Raw genomic sequence first — 15,007 nt, 5'->3', positions numbered from 1 at the left:
ATTTTATGGGGGTCTAAGCTGTCTGTCAGGGGGGCTTGTGCTTGTATGTCTGCAGAGGGGGAGGGGGTTGGGAGGGGTGACCCCTCTCCCTAACAAGTAAAGTTAGAGTTGAGAATTTGAGGAGTCAATACAAAGTTGAATATTAAGTGAATAGCGATACCAGTGAATTTAGTGAATCATTACATGAAGTATCAACAAATTGTGAATTGTAACCTGTGAAATTGAGTGAAAATAAATTGTGAATTTTGAGCCTTAAAAGCTGAGTTCCTTTACTTTGTCTCGCGAACAATAAATATATATATCATGTATATATGATCATATATAGTATATATATATAGGCTTAGAGGCGTCCAGAATTTTGCGCTATATCAAATTTAACTTTATTATTATTATTATTATAATCGTCTTCATATAAGACTGCAAAATGAAGTGTGCAAAAAAATAAAAAAAAAAACGTAAAAAAAACGTATTAGATAAATAAATATAATGTTTAGAAAAGGCAAGTCGAAATTAGCATCGCAAGCAGCCCACCCCTACTTTATTGCTGCGAAGCAGCCAATTATATTCTTGACAGCAATTTGACCTCTGAAAGGTCATTGTTTGTCAAAAAACAATGGCCTAAGACGACTGAAAAGCGGAGTTTCCTTCTTTCGTTCTGCCGGGTAACATCAATTACTTTAGGCGACGTTTGTAGACTAATCTACTCGTACCAACGTCCGCATGTCACCCTATAGCCTTATCCTACTCAAGACCTAGACTAGCTAGGGTGGTATAGGCCTAGCCTTGAAGGGACGAAGGTCCCATTGAAAAACAACGTCGTTCTTTGATAGCTAACATTGTCTATTTAACATCACAATAATTCATTATTAGACCTAGTTGTTTTTTGAATTGTACTGTACTCCACAAATCGTTAACGTCTCGTATCTATTGTCGTGACGTCATGGCTCGCTGGCTCACACCTTGTGATGTCTCGCATTTGTGATCAAATAACACGCTGGCTCGCACTTTGGCAACAGTCTTTGGCAGTCAACTCGCCCCTAGAAAACTCGCCCTTTGAAACTTGCCCCCATAAAAAAAATGTACACTTCCTAGACCATGCAGTCTTCAAAATAAAAATTGTAACCTTTCGTAATCAACTACATTTTCCACATACATAGACATTTTTGAAACTTTATTTAAAAAAAGCCTAAACCATAATTCACCACTACAGACACTTTTTGACAAAAATGAAAAATTACGACTTTGTTACCCAATGAGAAGTGTTCTAATATAGACAATGGGTCGTGTCTCATATTATTTGTTATATTTTTATTATTCATTATTTTCACTTGACTCGCATAAGTAATTTTTTAAAAGAACATTTATATGCAGTTGTACTTCGCAGCACTTCACTTGCAATTTGCAATTTCTAGTTACATGTAGTAATTTTTATTATGAACATAGAAAGTTCGCACACTGCCGCGAGAGGGCCTGACTCGCATGATATGACGCACTTCCGGAATAAAACGTTACAATTCTGTAATGCAAAATACGCTAGCTGCTCGTTGTTCCTCTATATTCTTTGGTTACACGCATACACACACACACACGCAACGACGGTAGAGCAATAACAGTACGATCATTCTGCCTTTTTCAAAAGTCACAAATATTAATTGTTTTGTTTATGATCGCGATTTATAAAACATGAAGGTTTTAGTTACCAGTACTAACGGGCAATATATACAACTTGATGTAAGCCCAGACATAGAGTTAGAAAATTTCAAGGCCCTCTGTGAGATTGAAACGGGTGTGAATTCACAAGAAATACGCCTTATCCACGCGGGTAAGGTGCTGGAGGACAACAACAAAACGTTGGAACAATACGGCGTAAAGGATAGCGATATGATTTTGTTGCAACCTTTAGGGGAGTCAGCTACCCGACAACAACGAGGTAACGTTAGTAAACTATATCAACCATGTGCTAGTCTTCCTGATCTATTTTTGTATTTTTAGGTCTAATAATTTCGAGAGGCCTAGGCCTAGCTAGAGGGGACTAGGCTAGTCTATAGTAGTGTACTTGCTCTTTATTCAGGTCCTGGGCAACTCGTACCCATTACAACAACTCGTATTCATGTCACGTAACTAATTAAATTCACTAGGCCTAAATCGGTTCAACTCGTACAGAACTTGGTTGGTCCTACTGTATGCCTAGCTGGAGTGTGGAAGAACTGTCCATGAAATCTAAAGGCCAACTCAGACAGCGTCTGAGCTGTTAAACACGTTTAATATTCTACTACGGGTGCAGGTCAACTCGGCCACAAGTCAACTCGGCCACAGTCAACTCGGCCACAAGTCAACTCGGCCACAAGTCAACTCGGCCACAAGTCAACTCGGCCACAAATCAACTTGGCCACAAAAAGTTCGGCTACAGCCAACTCGGCCACAAGTCAACTCAGCCACAAATCAACTCGGCCACAAGTCAACTTGGCCACAAGCCTTTAAGGCCAACTCAGACAGCGTCGGCCGACGCAGCCCGACCCGATTTGTCGTCGGGGACAGTCTTAAGCCGTCGTGAGAAATATTAAACACGTTTAATATTCTACTACGCGACTGCCCCCGACGCACACCATCGCGTCTACGTCCAACTCACACAGACCCGACGTGACAACAAAACAAACAGTGTCTTGATAACAAAAATGTTCATAATACTGTGAGAACAGGCATCAACTGAAATTCCTAAAATTAATCATTATTAATTAATTAATTAAACATACAGTCATAAAATAGGCACTTGTTCGAACGGCAACTTGCTTGTTCTGGAGATAGAATAAGTCTTCACAGATAAGGACAATAAACCGTAGCCTCCAGCGGACAAAATTGGCTCATGTGCACTTTCAAGAACCCAATACATCTTCCGAGACAAGTAGGGGCTTGCCCAGTGTAATGGTCCATACAGACCCTCTTGTGGACAGATGGGAGTTGCGGGTCGTTTACCAGGTAGCTCAGACACGAAGAGACCGTTAGGGAAGAAGAAAGTTACTGTATAAGCTAGTCCATGCTTCCAGACTCTGATGCTTACTATATAAATCGATTCAACTACAGTTTGTCCTCTCAATGCCAGACCACGCTTGGGACCAGAAAATTTGGGGTGGTCTGTGGGTTGGTCTCCAATTAGAGGGCTAGCTTTGTGTTAAAAGGTTAAAGATTGTTTGATCTTTGGAAAAGTGGTCTCGAATTAGAGGGGTTTGGGAAATAGAGGGGTCTTGAATTGGAGGGTGCACTGTATTATTGTAGATATTATTTATTATTGTTATTATTTCACAGGTGCACCAGCACAAAGCACAGGCATTGGAATAGACTTCAGCCGGATATCGGTACCAGGGGCATCTAACCAGCTGAGGACACCCCAGCCTAGAGTATCGCAGCCTAGAGTGGCAAGCCCTACTCCTGCAGTACTACGCGACTCTCTGCTAGCTAACCCTGACCAAGTAGCTTTACTTAAGCAAAGAAATCCAAGGCTAGCAGATGCTCTCCTCAGTGGCAGTCTAGGTGAATATGAAGCCCTATCCAGAGTATCATATTGCATTTGACAAAAACATGTGATATGCCTAAATATAGCCAGTCATGATGACATCGCATCATGACCAATATGGGCCTCATACTATATGGCCATACGGCAGTTTTTTTTGTTTTTTTTGTCAAAGAAAATTTGATCGTGTGGATAGAGCCTTTAAACCTTACAGCAAAGATTATAAAACTGCAAGAGGTCCGACTGCCGGGATTCTTTGGAACGCAATCCTATTTCAAAAAGTACTACCCAAAAGGGGCGTGGCCTTTAAAAGAAAGTAAAGTGCGTTCACATCGAATGCGTGCTGCGCGTCTATAGAATGTATGCTGGAATTTGAAACGCAGCACGCGTTCGATACGAACGCCTTTTACGTTCTACTGAAGGACGTGCCCCTTCGTGGGAGTACTGTTTAACGTTCCATTGACTGTATACAAAATAAGGGCAGTCGGACCTCTTGTAGTTTTATACTCTTTGCTTACAGTAAAATAAACAAATTGAAGACTACATGTTATCATCATACTTTATCATTTGTGCTCTGTATGATTACATACTTTATCATTTGTGCTCTGTAAAATTACATGATTTAAACCCAGACACTCTGATTTTATGATGACTATCTTTAACCAACAACTTAGGGTTGGGGTATGTGAGTCTATAGGACCTTAGTGCAGTAACATCCCTACCCCATGATGCATAGTTTGGCTACAGTGTTGGTTTCTTTGATTTGTTGAGAGAACTTCACATGTACCAATTAATTTCCTTTTTGGACGAAATCAAATATAACGTATTGTACAATTACCTCTCAATATTTTCTTATTAATGTTTATTTGATAAATCAATAAAATGTAAACAATTTACAGATCAATTTACAACTGAACTTGAGAGACAAAGAAGAGAACAATCGGAGCGAGATAGGGAGCATATAAGAATGGCAACGGCAGATCCCATGGACCCCTCAGCTCAGGAAAAAATTGCAGAAACTATAAAGTAAGTTGCAGAAAGAAAATTCCAGAAAAAGGAAGATAATATAAGACTTTTTAATATTGGTGTTTTATGGGTTGTCAAAGGAGGGTAGAAAAAAAAATTTTCTTTTTACCAAAAGCATTTAGACGGAGGAAAAAACAACAAACAATATTATATTGATGAATCTAAACAGTGTAGTAATGAGATTGATAAAGGCTTTATTTATGTACACTAATAAATATATATACTGTACACCAATATTTTTTTTATTTTCTCTTTGCGGAGGGTGTGCTAACTGGTCAAAAATATAATTTTATTTTATCGAATTCGCCATTATTGGCGATCAGAGCGTTCGCTGTACAAAAAAGTAGTCTCGCCTTCAATTCTGCTACACCCATTTAGCTATCAGGGTGAAATGCTGTGATATCCCATCTAAGATTCCTGGCAAGGTAAGCATTGCTAGATGGACCATCCTTCGTAAACATGGTGTAACCAAATTTTACAAAATCAAATGTATTTTCATGTGCATTAGTGTTTCAAAATTATTTGAGTGTGCACTTTTTAGAAGCATGTATTATCCCTAAACATTTTTTTTGTAGGAAAAAATGTTTGTCCAATATAAAAGTCATCTTGAAGACAGGGTTTTGCCTGTCCGACAGAAAAGCTTAATTACCAGTTGGCGGATCAAGAAATTTGTAATAAAGAGGGGTCTCTTGGGGATGATTCAAGAAATGTTTTATGATTATGGCACCTCTAGATGGCCTAGTCTCTCAGGCTTTAATTTAAATACAATTTTCTTCTTTTTCTCCTTTATTTTTTATATATTTGGAAAAATTTAGGGGGATCCAGGCTGGCTGGACACCCCATGGATCTCCCCCCCCCCCGATTACCCTTCCTCTGCTGACGATTACAATTTCTATTGCAGACAAAACAACATAGATGCCAACATGGAGGTTGCAATGGAACATGCCCCAGAGAGCTTTGGTCAGGTAATCATGCTGTACATCGATTGCAAGGTCAATGGTCACCCGGTCAAAGCATTTGTCGATTCAGGTATGGCCACATGCATACACCAATCCCCTACACATCTAAATCACCTCCACATTCATACACCCTTGCAACTGTACACAAACCTTACGCGCTTATACACACTAACAGACAACAAACCGAATTAGGTCGCCAAAGCTACTGCTATGTGACAGTTTTTCTACACGATAATATGGCTCCGCTCAACCAAAATTATTTATGACTGTTTTAAAATTCTTCAAACTTGTTTATTCGTACATTTGGACATAAGTTAAGCCTTGGTAAATGTTCATAAATACACCCCTGTAATTTTGGTAATCAATGGTAGATTTGAAATGTAGTGAAAAAGCAGACGAAAAGCATCAACATTTTGCATAGAGAATTGTACACAGTGAGCACAGGCCTAGGAGTCATGCGGACAGTTTTCTTCTGGTCCTTTCAGAGGCAGATCCAGAGAATTTCTGATGGGAGGGGGCACAATATGAAGTTATCGCCACCACGCCCATCTCAGCCCCACCATGGTTGGTGTAAATAAGTGGCAAATAATCAAGCTCTCTTTTCACCCCACTGCTGGATCGCCACTGAACCCATAGGTACACTCCTTTTTTCCTCTTTTTAACTAAAATTTTTCTCTCTTTTTTATTTTTTGGCTTGACTGACGGGGGGAAAGGGCACTTATGCCCCCTGCCCCCCCCCCTCCTGGCTGGATCCACCACTGCCTTTGGTCATCGTAGTAAAAAAAAAAAAACTCTCTTAATCTACATCCAGCAATCTACGTTGGTCTATCAGTTCATACAATACTTGCAACAAAATGACTATGTGACAGTATAGCTAAATGTGTACCTCTAATACATATAATGAACAAACTTGGACACTTGATTAACAAAGCCCTTTTTGCCCATTGCCTCTAAATTTTTTAGTGGTCCTTTCACATGTTATCATTTTTACAATTGTATCATCAACATGGTTTAATATTTTATTGATGAAATATCCAATATTTTGTTCGACAGAGACAAACAGTCTATTTCTATCTTGTCTATCTTAAATTTTGTTAGTTCTTTATTAAATAATTTATTATATTTTTTACTCATAGTTTTTAGTTTTGTTGTCTTCACTGTCATGATTAGTTCTGTTGTTGTCGTCATTAGTTCTGTTGTCATTATCGTGTTGTTGCAATTGTACTAAATGGTTTTTTTTTTGTTATATTCAGGTGCCCAAATGACCATCATGAGTGCAGAGTGTGCCAAGCGTTGTAACATCATGCGTCTAGTTGACAAGCGCTGGGCTGGCATTGCTAAAGGTGTTGGTGTGCAAAAAATTATCGGCAGAGTTCATTTAGGTACGTACTCTTCACTTAATCTCAGCTAATGGCAAACTAGATTAAAAGCTACTAAATATTGTAATTATGATGATGCTTTCAATTTTCATTTCAAAATTTTAAAAAATCATGTTAGCCTTTTCATCATCTTTTCATCTTCTATGCTAGATGTGTTTAGCTCTGATGAGGAGCTCTAGAAACACTTGGTTGATTGATAATAGATCTTTTTGGTATGAGCGGATGTTAAGGCCAGTATACTCTACTGCCTCTGTTATACTGCCCTCGAGAACATTTGACATGGCGCCATTGACAAAACCTTTCTGATTGGCTGAAAATGCACAGATGAATGATGATGGCATAATTAATGTCGTAATATTGAATCCCAACACGATGGCGTGCATTTTAATACTTGGAGTATGTATTACTTTCATAGCATAGATGCACCTTTAAAAGAAATTTCCAATTTCCTTTTCTTTAGTTCTGATCCCTGTAATAATAGGTTTCTTGAATTTTTTTTGCACTTTGCACTGTCTGCTGGGGCAAAGTATACGTCCAAACACTTTCCTTACGAATTAACAGGGCCTGAGGTATAATAATTACAGTCAGTTCTGGTACCTAATAATATTTAGTAGTTTTAAAACTGCTGTCCCTAGAATTTCAAGATTTTGAGTCAGTTGTTCTAGGAAAATACTAAGTTTCTTTAAACTGCTTACATTTCGTGAAAAAATTTTTTTGAAACTGTACTGTGTAAACTAACTAAAAATACTTGGAGAATAGAGTATTCCACTCTATCAATTAGTTACATAATCAGGACACTTAAAACTACCTGTACTCACTTAGGTCTAAATGTTTTTGAGTACTGTATATTGCGGTTGCACAGATTTACTCTGTGCTGTGGAAGTGAAATTCCTGTGTAAATTGGAATGTATTACGTTAGTTCATTTCATTTGAAAGGCACGCCAAGTACAGTTGTTTTGACAGATGACCAATGACTGATAGAAGTTTGCCCGATAAGAGTAATTTTGACCTAGTTCTACAGTATGCTCCTATTAGAGCCTTTTTTTTAACTATTCAGTTATCATACAGTAGCAAAGGTTTGAAAGAAATATTAAGTTTAACTATATAGAGTACTACAGTGTTACGTCACGATACCGTGTGATACTACTCCGTTGCTATCGTTGCAAAAAGCTTTCAACCGGGTTCGATTTTCTCCACTGACAAACCATGTGTATTCGATAACTAATATAATGCGAGCTTTTGTGTTTTTAGTACATTTTGATGGTAAAATATTAGATTTCAAAATGCCTATTCCAGAAAGCCTATGAAGTCATTCAGGCGTAAGGAACGGTAACCAACGTCTGTTGACAACAGAGAGTGCCAGCTGGCATCGCGACGACACGACTGTGGTACTCTATATAAAAGCATCACATTTTGAACTGCTAATAATCTAAGTATTTTCTTATTATCTTTAATGTATTATAAAAGGCCAAATACAGATAGGACCAGATTTTCTTCAGTCATCCTTTTCCATTCTTGAAGATCAGCCAATGGATATGCTTCTTGGTTTAGACATGCTCAGAAGACACCAGGTAAATTAGTAATATGTGGCTGCCTAATTTTGTATTCATACATTCAAAATCAATAAGCACCTTCTGGTTTATTACCATTTTATTGCAAAACTTTTCTGGCCCACAACTTTATTACCTCTGCCAAAGGAGGTTTTGTATTCACCACTGTCTGTCTGTCTATTAGCAAGATTACACAAAATCTATGGATCATCATAAAATTTAATGAAATGTTACTTAATATTCGAAGAAAGAGACAATTAAATTTTGGGACGAAAAAGATCAAAGGACAAGGTCAGGGTCACAGAAATTCAATTTTTTACCTTGAGCATAAAAGAAAATAATGGAATAGCCCACCATACATGGCCTGCATATTGTTCAGTATTTAGGCACAGAGAGAAAAATAATGTACTGTAATAACAGCTGTTTTTGTCTGCAGTTTTGAGTAACCTATATCTTGCACTCAAAGCAAATTATTAGGTAGTCAGGAAATTTTTGATTTACTACAGAAGTTTGAAGATATACTTATTAACTTGAAGTCTGCTCTTGTTTCTGTTGAGAGAGTCTAGATGTTTTGATTGAGTTGCTTCAATTGTCAATGTTGAGACGCAACAGAAACAACCGTTCTCTTTAGAACTATCTATCTGGTGTATGTAACACAAGCATATATTAATTGTTACTTTCCTTCTACCAAAAATAGCTAGTGATCGTACATTAAACAACCATTAATCTGTTCATGTGTGGCTTTAATTTCAACAGTGTAGCATTGATCTTGAGAAGGTTGTCTTAAGAATAGGAACAACAGGAACAGAGACCCCATTCCTTTCAGAAGCTGAACTGCCACCAAGTTCTCGGCTCAACCGTTCAGCTGCACTTGGCGATTCAGTAACCACAGCTGAAGACAGAGACATTGCTGAAGCCCTTTCTAAGTCTGTTCGTGAGTCTACAGGTAAATATACACTGACAACATTTTTGTATACACTTTACAGTGGGTGATGTTCTAAATGGTAAAATAAATAAATAATAAATAGATATTAGTTAATGTTTTGTTTCATCTGACGTGTTATTGTACTCAATACAATCCCAAATACTCACAGAAAAAAATTGAGATTCAGGTAGGAATCGAACCCACGACCTCCAGAAACAAGCCTGGTGTCGTAACTAGACCACCAAACCTGCACTTAATAAATAGTGTTGCATTCGATCCCCAACTACCAGCGGGTACTGCAATGCTATATGGTAATTTAATATGACTTTGTGACTATGTTATTTAATATGACTATGTGTAGACTAAAACGTTTAACATACTTTACGGTATTAAAAAGATTGAATCCCCCTCCAACATCTATATTTTAGATGGTGAACCCTCTACTTCTTCTGGGTTTTCATTGCAAGACATAGACAAGATCACAAACCTTGGATTTTCCCAGGAACAGGCTATAGAAAAACTAACTCTATATGATGGAAATATTGAAAAAGCCACCAATGCACTTCTTGCTAATTCTTATGGTAATGCAGGTAAGTAGCTAACTCTCAGGGCTTGAGAAGAGCTTCCCCCACCCCCAGTTTTTCTATGCGAAAAAGATTCCTCAAAGAGAGAAAAAAAAATGTATTTTTAAAATATTTTTATAGATTCTAGAATCAATGAAATAAGCCCTTAAAACTTCTAAATTGTCATAGTTTCGTGAAGCCTCACTCCTTGGACCCCATCTGAGAGATATGAGCGATGGCCAACGACGCCCACTTACGCTCTGTCGTGCAAATAATAATGATAATGGTAGACTTACAGCATATAGCGTATATTGTTAAGCCCTCTATGCGCTTCACATTATCATTACCCTGGTCATTGGATTAAACGCCTAATGTATATGGAACACAGACTCAAGCTCCCTGGGGAAATATCCAGGCACCACCACTGATATACGCTCTCTGATGTGTATTATTGTTAATCTGATAAATCCAGAAGAGGAAATAGTAATAGGCCAGGTAATAAATTCAAAAGAATAAATGCCCTCTGCAGGGGCTAATCCAGCACAGGATACTGAAATTTTGCCATTGAATTCTGTGTGAAAGCGACGTGGGGCAGCGAAAATGGTTTTGTTACCCAACCTTGAGGTCGGGGTTTCAATCCCTCTCTGTGAACTTAGCTTGTGTCCTTGAGCAAGGCAATTTATCTGCGTTGCTTCTCTCCACCTGGTGTGGTTGCCTACTACTGCACCAATATAGCCAAGGGCGTCGATCCGTGGTTGAAAGTGGGGGGGGGGCGGAGACGAAATGAAAAATAAAGGCCCAAGCCTTGGTTGGGGACCAGGTGGCGAAGCACCCGGAAGCTCTGGCGCCTATAGCCTATTAATTGATTTTAAGCAATGCAATTAACATTTATTTCCATACGAAATTTCAAAATATCCAGTGGCGGATCTTGTAATTTGTAATAGAGCGGGGCCCAGAGAGGGACTTTAACAGATGGAGAGTGTAGACCACCTCAGCACCACCATGGTTGGTGCTGTGGTAAGAAAATTTATGATTATGGCACCTCTAGATTGCCGGAAATGGCACTCTCAGACCTAAATTCCAATTATAATTTTCTTTTGTTTTTTTTTTCATTTTTTAAAAATAATTTTGAAAAATTTTTTTCAAGGGTCGGCTCGGCCCCCACTTGAATCCGACACTGATTATTATGACGTCATTGCGAGATTGCGTCAACCTAACACTGGAGTTTTGTAAACTTTGGTATCACTTAATCGAAATAGACATATCAGTGTCAAAGGCTGTATAATTATTGTTTAATAATGGCTATATAAAATTCAATTGATAAGGAAAAACAGTAATCATATGTATGTAGATAATATTAAACCCTATATACGTAAGGGTCATAATAATATACAAAAGGAATAAATAGTTTATAGTAGAAATTGTGCACTTTTGAGTATACACGCTTTTAATTTTAACAACGTTCAGTACATTGTTTTCACAATAAATTTAGCATCTGAACCGTTGCACCCATAAAATCGATCTAATGGTTTCTGAGATGGTTACGAAATGTATAAACAATTGCGTTTTTACTCAGTTTTGGTCCAGAAAATATGTACAGAATTCATGAGTCATGCGTAATTGTTATTCTTTCCATTCACTTTTAAAAGTGGGGTTTTAATAATAGAAGATTGGTGAAAAGTGGGGGGGGGGGACAATCGATATGTCTCCCCCTACTTTGAAAAGTGGGGGAGGCATTCCCCCTACTTTGAAAAGTGGGGGACGCGTCCCATGTCCCCCACTGATCGACGCCCATTAATATACCAGCGTCACTTGCATGTGGAGCCAATGACCAGGGAAAACAAAGCCCTTCGTAACCTAAAAGAAAAGGCGCTATATGAAGACCAAGTGTAATTGATTTCAATAACAAATAATTCTCCTCTTAATGTTTTGAAAATCCATACTTTACAGGTGAGGATTCTTCTAGAGCAACCTTCTCAGACAGTGACATTAAAAAAATTACTGATGCTGGATTTTCCAGAGAGGATGCTATTGCGCAATTGCAAAGCAATGGCGGCGATGTATCACTTGCTATCGCAGCCTTGTTAGCAAAATCACTGAAGGTACCAGGACAATAAGAATGTAGCTACATGTCAGATAAAACAGATGATTCTGTTTTAAGGATTTTAACAGTTGTAGTCGAAGGATAAGCCGTTGAAGATGAACATTTTGATATTGTGGGTTCTTCAACTATATTCACAAGTTACAGTAATATAATCTTTGTTTATAAAGAGAGACTCGGGGATAGTGCAGTTACATCTAGGGCTATCAATTGCCTATATTTCAACACGTATCATAGAAATGTACGTAAATCTACTATCGATACAGAAAATGTTGAATAATGCTATACTAGTGGGAACATTGAGTATAAATGTAGCATTGAAGGATTAGTGGAAATGAATTTTGACAACAAATTTTGTAGGAAGAAGTAAAGTATTCTTTTTTACACAAAACTGAATTGCCAACAGTTGTGGGAGAACTTGGTAGCAATGGAAATGCTGTATGAAGAAGTAATTTCATTTTCCCTTTTTTTACAAAAGTAAACAAAAATCTTTAAAAAAAGCGAAAGCTTAATAAATTATTTGTATGGTACATATATTCAACTGCTTTTAATGAAAATATATGATGTAAAGGCCTGTTTATACTTCAACGATAACAATAAAAAATCTGGAAAGCAATTGTTCATATAGAAAATAAAAGAATTAAAAGAGAGGTTTTTACACCTGAATGATTCGATAACGATTTATCAGTTATGTGATAACAACATGTTTTGACAAATCAAATCATAATCATGGAAAAACATTAAAATCGTAGTAGTAGATTTTTATCGTTTTTCCATGATTATGATGTCATCTGATTTGATTTGTTAAAATATTTTGTTATTGTATACACGATAAATCTCGTATTTCTTTTGTTTTCTATGTCAACAATCGCTTTTTAGCTATTTTATCGTTATCGTTGATGTATAAACAAGCCTTAAGCCTATTTTTTAAGTGGACCAAAGTATTTATATGTTGTTATTGTACTGTATATTCATATTCAAATATGCAAACTATGGCACATGTCATTATTTTAAGACTATCTTATTGTTAAAATATAATAAATGTTGGTGTTTTATAATTTAGAAGCATATAGATGGGAAAACTGTTTTTCTAGAAGTTTCAATTTTGATGATTCCACCAGTATGAGATTTTATATTTTAATTTTGTCGGCTTTCCCACAATTCCACAGATCAATTAATATGTACAATTGAATGTAAAAACAAATTTGTCTGAATTAACACAAAAAGTAAATATCATTCCCAAATTTAAAATGCACATTGAAAATAGGGGTTGTATATTGCGTAACTATACATCATTCAGAGAAAGCTGAAAGTGCTTAAAAAAGAATATTGGTTCGGTACCAAAATAGTTACCTAGATTTATCCATTCTCAGGAGATTCTTAAAGTAAATGTTTGAGTTTGAGCGATTGGTGCAGCAGCTGCAATTTGAACTTTGAACCTTAAAGGTTGGAGGTTCAAAATCTCGCTGTGAATTTTGCTTTTGCCCTTGTGCACTGTACCTTTTGGTTGTCTGTCGCAACCAATAGTTTGCAGCTAGGCTTAGGTGCTATTTACTAGCTGCAATTTTATATGGCATTCTCCACCAGGGTGCTGAAGCCCCTTCCAGGCTATAAAAGTTTACTTGACAAAAACATGCGACATGCATGAATATGTTCATGATGAAATCGCAATAATGACTCTGTGTAGGCACATCATGACAGGCATAACAACATTTTTTTTGTCAAACAAAATTTTATGGTGTGGACAAATCATTAGTATGTGTTCCATTGTTTGATCCAATGACCAGGGATAACAATGTGAGGTACATAGATAACACATTTTACATAAAAGTTGGCTCGACTTGGAAACTGATGCCTTTGATATTGTAATAGGAACATTTTATTAACTCTTTTTTGATGATTTTTTTTTTAGTCTGGTGAAATTTAACTTGCTTGATCTACAAGTGTTTTATTATGGTCATTGTGTATCACTATGCCAATGTACGGTGTGATTTTTTTTCTCTACAAACCCACACTGTACCACACTGCCTCTTGTTAACCGTCCTCCTCAGATGTGTACTAAATTATGACATTGTTTTACAGCCTGCATGAATACATGCATGTACTATATTCTTTATTACTGTATTCATCTTGACTTGTTCAAACAGTATGTTGTTTATATGCCCGTCTTTATTATATCCAACACATCACAAAGAATGCATGTTATGTAGTGAAAATAATTTTTAACCCTGACAAATAAAAGATATGCATATAACTGTAGCGAGTTGACTGCATGATATTATAGTATAACTAGGTTTCTTGACAAAATGTGCTAAAGTAAATATTTCATGAATATATGAATCAATTATGCTTGATTTATTGACTATTTACTATTATTGACTGCACAAATATTGGGAAAAAACCTAAAAAAATTCAATTCAAATTTTAAAAAGCTTATTTAAAAGGATCAAATATGTTATTAACTTCCAAAAAGAAACAGATAAATGCAACAAAGATAAATATTCATTAATTGAAGGGGAAATTTTCCCTAGTTCAAATTTTAATTGCAATTTAGTAACTGTCTTAAATATACACAAAAAAAAAAAATATGGAATTGAATATTTCAATTTATCAAACTCATGACAGACTACATCTTCAGAAGCTACACTGGCCATCATTGGTGCAGTGGCGCCCCATTGGACAAGTCAACTTCCCCGCCGGCCAAGCTCGTCAGGCAGTTGGACCAAAATAAAAATTTATCCCGATTCCCCCAGGAAATGTATCCTAGAGTCGCCACTGCATTGTGGTGTATCTACGGAGAGGATGTGTAAAACTTCCTGAACAAATACATTACACTGAAGTGGCTTATCAATAACCTTTGAAATGGGGAAGATGTGGCGCGAAAGTGAAGTGGGGGCTCGCTCACAAAATATCTACTTGATTTTCCAAATATGGTATGATGTATAATTAGGCATCTCACATTTTTTTGTCAAAAAAAAAAAATTCGATAATCTGGA

At 36.9% G+C, this 15,007-nt stretch overlaps 1 protein-coding gene across 2 annotated transcripts; it reads left to right on the top strand.

Annotated features, from left to right (window-relative positions):
* Positions 1–1,527: 1,527 nt before the first annotated feature.
* Positions 1,528–14,360, top strand: LOC117115476 (protein DDI1 homolog 2-like). Of its 2 annotated transcripts, XM_033259311.1 has the most exons (9): positions 1,530–1,930; positions 3,304–3,528; positions 4,408–4,534; positions 5,436–5,563; positions 6,747–6,875; positions 8,340–8,443; positions 9,179–9,368; positions 9,776–9,937; positions 11,861–14,360. In XM_033259311.1, exons 1-9 carry the CDS (start codon positions 1,684–1,686, stop codon positions 12,025–12,027), a joined length of 1,479 nt encoding a protein of 492 aa, XP_033115202.1. In that variant the 5' UTR covers positions 1,530–1,683; the 3' UTR covers positions 12,028–14,360. The 2 variants fall into 2 exon arrangements, with proteins under 2 accessions (XP_033115203.1, XP_033115202.1); XM_033259312.1 differs by lacking the exon at positions 9,776–9,937 and having other exon boundaries at positions 1,528–1,930.
* The last annotated feature ends 647 nt before the right edge of the window (positions 14,361–15,007 follow it).

This window comes from Anneissia japonica, unplaced genomic scaffold, assembly GCF_011630105.1.
Source record: "Anneissia japonica isolate Jap-2015-1 unplaced genomic scaffold, ASM1163010v1 scaffold287847_len925385_cov155, whole genome shotgun sequence".
Lineage (NCBI taxonomy): Eukaryota > Metazoa > Echinodermata > Crinoidea > Comatulida > Comatulidae > Anneissia > Anneissia japonica.
Note: the sequence above shows the minus strand (reverse complement) of the source record. Positions and strands in the feature narration are given on the sequence as shown.

Excerpts from the sequence above, each read along its gene's own strand:
- LOC117115476 (XM_033259311.1), top strand. The coding sequence starts at position 1,684 with ATGAAGGTTTTAGTTACCAGTACTAACGGGCAATATATACAACTTGAT. Across the intron at positions 8,444-9,178 it reads ACATGCTCAGAAGACACCAG|TGTAGCATTGATCTTGAGAA; the intron begins GTAAATTAGTAA and ends TAATTTCAACAG. Across the intron at positions 9,369-9,775 it reads GTCTGTTCGTGAGTCTACAG|ATGGTGAACCCTCTACTTCT; the intron begins GTAAATATACAC and ends TCTATATTTTAG.